At 45.7% G+C, this 4,929-nt stretch overlaps 1 protein-coding gene across 1 annotated transcript in view; it reads right to left on the bottom strand.

Moving 5' to 3' along the window:
• LOC110452895 (solute carrier family 46 member 3-like) overlaps nt 1–3,842 on the bottom strand; it is a 13,797-nt gene extending 9,955 nt beyond the window's left edge. The window contains exon 1 of the mRNA XM_021501629.1: nt 2,682–3,842. Coding sequence (XP_021357304.1) covers nt 2,682–3,720 — 1,039 coding nt within the window. The 5' untranslated portion in view covers nt 3,721–3,842. The remainder of the gene's footprint in view (nt 1–2,681) is intronic.
• Between the last annotated feature and the right edge of the window lie 1,087 nt (nt 3,843–4,929).

Below are 4,929 nucleotides of genomic sequence, written 5' to 3'. Positions count from 1 at the left end.
ACAACAGCCAGGGTTATATGAGGACGGGTGTCTAGGGAGACAACATCCATGGTCATATAAGGACGGCTGCCTATGGAGACAAAACAGCCAGGGTCATATGAGGACGGGTGCCTAGGGAGACACAGAAAACCAGTTTCATATGAGGATGGGTGCCTAGGGAGACAATAGCCAGTGCCGTATGAGGACGGGTGCCTAGGGAGGCAACAGCCAGGGTCATATGAAGACGGTTGTCTAGGGAGACAACAGCCAGGGTCATATGAAGACGGTAGTCTAGGGACACAACAGCCAGGGTCATATGAGGACGGGCGCCTAGGGAGACACAGAAAACCAGGTTCATATGAGGACGGGTGCCTAGGGGGACAAAATAGCCAGGTTCATAGGAGAACGGGTGTCTAGGGAGACAACAGCCATGATCATATGAGGACGGGTGCCTAGGGAGACAAAATAGCCAGGTTCATAGGAGAACGGGTGCCTAGGGAGACACAGAAAACCAGGGTCATATAAGAACGGGTGCCTAGGGAGAAAACAGCCAGTGTCATATGAGGCCGGGTGCCTAGGGAGACATAACAGCCATGGTCATATGACCCTGGTTTTTTTTGTCTCCCTATGCACCCGCCCTCATATGCCCCTGGCTGTTGTGGCTTCCCAGACCCCTGTCCTCATATGACGATGGCTTTTATGTCTCCCTAGGCACCTGTCCTCCTATGACCCTGGTTTTCTGTGTCTCCCTAGGCAACCGTCCTCATATGACCCTTGCTGTTTTGTCTTCCTAGGCACCCATCCTCATATGACCCTGGCTGTAGTCTAGGGAGACAACAGCCAGGGTCATATGAGGACAGGTGCCTAGGGAGACATAACAGCCATCGTCATATGAGGACAGGTGTCTAGGAAGCCACAACAGCCAGGGTCATATGAGGACGGGTGACTAGGGAGACACAAGAGTCAGGGTTATATGAGGACGGGTGCCTAGGGAGACAAAACAGCCAGGGGCATATGAGGACGGGTGACTAGGGAGAAAACAGCCAGTGTCAAATGAGGACGGGTGCCTAGGGAGAAAACAGCCAGGGTCATATGAGGGCGGGTGCATATGGAGACAAAGAAAACAAGGGTCATATGAGGTCGTTGCCTAGGGAGACAAAACAGCCAGGGGCATATGAGGCCGGGTGACTAGGGAGACACAAGAGCCACGGTTATATGAGGACGGGTGCCTAGGGAGAAAACAGCCAGTGTCAAATGAGGAGGGGTGCCTAGGGAGACAACAGCCAAGGTCATATGAAGACGGGTGCCTATGGAGACAAAACAGCCAGGGTCATATGAGGGCGGGTGCCTAGGGAGACACAATAGCCAGAGTCATATGAGGACGGGTGCCTAGGGAGACAACATCCATGGTCATATGAGAACGGGTGTCTAGGGAGACAACATCCATGGTCATATGGGGACGGGTGCCTATGGAGACAAAACAGCCAGGGTCATATGAGGACGGTTGGCTAGGGAGACACAATAGCCAGAGTCATATGAGGGCGGGTGCCTAGGGAGACAACATCCATGGTCATATGAGGACGGGTGCCTATGGAGACAAAACAGCCAGGGTCATATGAGGACGGGTGCCTAGGGAGACAAAACAGCCAGGGTCATATGAGGACGGTTGGCTAGGGAGACACAATAGCCAGAGTCATATGAGGACGAGTGCCTAGGGAAACACACCAGCCAGGGTCATATGAGGACAGGTGTCTAGGGAGACAAAACAGCCAGGGTCATATGAGGACGGGTGCCTAGGAAGACAACAGCCAGGGTTATATGAGGACGGGTGGCTAGGGAGACACAACAGCCAGGGTCATATAAGGACGAGTGCCTAGGGAAACACACCAGCCAGGGTCATATGAGGACAGGTGTCTAGGGAGACACAGCAGCCAGGGTCATATGAGAACAGGTGCCCAGGGAGACATAACAGTCATTGTCATATGAGGACAGGTGTCTAGGGAGCCACAACAGCCAGGGTCATATGAGGACGGTTGACTAGGGAGACACAACAGTCAGGGTCATATGAGGACGGATGCCTAGGGAGACAAAACAGCCAGGGTCATATGAGGACGGGTGCCTAGGGAGACAAAACAGCCAGGGTCATATGAGGACGGGTGCCTAGGGAGACAAAACAGCCAGGGTCATATGAGGACGGGTGCCTAGGGAGACAANCCAGGATCATATGAGGACGGGTGCCTAGGGTGATCAGCCGAAACTGAAAATATAAAGAAAAGAAAGAAGACAGGAAACGGAAAAGATCGGTAGATCAATTTGGACTCTCAATGTCCCCCTTCGTAGAAGACACGGAAAAAAAACCCCGATTATTTAGGGGCCCCCCACCTAAGTCGCCTTCAGTTACTATACACATGTAGTGTGATACAGCAGATCTTTTCTTCATTTCTTCAATGTCCCCTTAATAGATGACAAGATAGAAACTATCCCCAATTCTGCAGGGGGCCCACACTAGTCGCCTCTTACGATCATGCAGGGGGACACAGCAGGCCTATTAGTTAACGCTATCAAGATAAAACAAAACCATGGTTTTATCTTACAACATTAAACGTACCTGACTGATTCGAATATGTTTACTAGTCGTTGAATATGATTATTATAACTGTGGAAACGAACGACAAAATAATGAGAAACCAATGCACACTCACCAATCATCAGCATAACGTCGTTGACTGCCAGGGCCTCTAGGGTATATGCAAATACACTTGATAAACCGCTGACTATAACAATGATTTCATCAAAAAGGCAGGATTGGAGACATTTGATAGAGCAAAGGCCAATGACATTGCGTACTACGTCATTTATACTTGAGTACCATCCTATTTTCACAGAGTTCCAGCAAAATGGCACATTGAGCTGGTACAGCTGTTCTATGCTTTGTCTGCCAACAATAGACATTGTCAACCCTATATAACTAAGCATGAGTAGGATGTACTTCCACCGCTTCCCGTCTGTTGATGTGTCGCGTGTGTAGAATGCAAACGCGCTTTTGAACAAATGCAACATGTCAGTTGTTTGGCGTTTGGATTTATCTAAAGATTCTGGGAGGAAAAGTAATATCATTATCAGATTTAACGCATTAAGGGCTGATATAACAATCATTGAATAAACAAAACCGACGTTTTTGATCAAATATCCGGCAGTGACGCCAGACAATACCAAACCAAACCCGACGAAAATCTCAACGAGTGTATTGGCGAAGGTGCGTGTGTTGTTGCTGGCGGTCAGATCGGACACATAGGCATAAGCTATAGATAATACGAAACACCATCCCCCTGTCAATCCCTCGATTCCAATAAACAGGAAGAAATACGTTACACTGATGTCCGTGCTCATTCCCATTGCGATCAGGAGAGTTTTCAGGAAAGTTCCAATGAGGGAAATGACAACGAAATGCTTTCTTCCGTGTTTGTCGCTTAACGATCCCATAACAACGTCTGTTACAATGCCAGGTGCACAAGCAAACACTGATGACAACATGAGCCAATCACTAGCCATTGTTTGCGCATCTGTCCGCTCAATGTAGGCAGGAGAGGTCTTGTTGGTGTAACATTGTGAGTCGCCATTGTTGCTAAGAAATGACGTGTCAGGATATTTCTGTTTGGCAAGATACGAGTACACATATTGAGCGATTACCATATTACAATAAAGGTATGAATACAAGTGTATCGTTAAACAAGGTCCCATTAAATAATGTCCCCATTTTAGCGGAGCACGATTAGGTTGGGGTGGCGCTTCTGATTCTGTTACCGTATTCGCCTTAATTATAACCCCAATATCAGCTTCATTGACATTATGTTGAGACAGAAGAGAACTTTCCTCGTCTTCTTCCATTATATTCATTACCCACTTCCTGTAGTAAAAACGTTTTCTGAAAATAGACAATTATAAAGTATCTCACATATATTATATTCTGTCGAAACACTTTAAATTTCTGTAATCCATCAGAATTGTATCACTATCACATTAAAATATGAGATTCGAGAAGAAATACAAAATCTCATCTAGGGTCCGTAATCATGAATCCGGTCTCACGCTCAAACTCAGATTCCGTGCTGAAACACAGTCTCTTGTTTCGCAGATAAAGTAATAAAATTCAAAGTTTGACAAAGTTTTGAAAGAATTTCGGAGAGAACTATCACGTTTTTTTTAAATGTCCAGGTTTGACTTTTTGACTGCCTGACATGATTTGAGAACGGTTTAAGTATGTAAGCGCCCAAATGCTATGATGCATGCGTGCACTTTTTTTCATTGAAGTAAATATAGAAAATATTTTTTCACTAGATATCCACGAACTCTTATTCTCGCGATTATGTTTTAACCGAATTATTCGCAAGAATTTGAATTCACAAATAAATAATAACATGTAGATATAGATTCTTCTAAATAGTCTGAATAAATGTTCGTCAAGTATTTTATTTCGCGACATGGGAAATTAAGCAATCTTGACAGCAAATATTCAGTATACACTATTGCATGCAAAACAGTCTAGGTTCAAACACCATGTTTTCTTACTCAATTTTCACGAATAGTCTATCAACGACTGTTTCAAAGGAATTATTCGTGAAAAAGGCAATAAAAAGCAATATTATCAAGGGCTCCGCTCTCTCACGTGCTCTGCACCACTGCAATATGTCCTGACGAAACCGAAGGCCCTGTACGCGTCACCTTGTGGATAATACAGATAGACTAGTTTGATCATTTGAGATACATAAAAAGATTGACTGGCTTTGAAGTCGGGTGTCGCTCCTCAGTAATCCGCAAAAGACAGGTATAAGCCTTGTGATTGGCCAGTTTGTCTACCTAAAACAATCAAATAGTAACCGCGCAACTTCGATGTTGCCATGACATATTCCTGTAGTGCATAAAGGTCGAGTAGCCCTGGAATTTCAAACA

This window comes from Mizuhopecten yessoensis, unplaced genomic scaffold, assembly GCF_002113885.1.
Source record: "Mizuhopecten yessoensis strain PY_sf001 unplaced genomic scaffold, ASM211388v2 scaffold6967, whole genome shotgun sequence".
Taxonomy (NCBI): Eukaryota; Metazoa; Mollusca; class Bivalvia; order Pectinida; family Pectinidae; genus Mizuhopecten; species Mizuhopecten yessoensis.
This window is presented reverse-complemented; position numbering and strand designations above follow the sequence as displayed.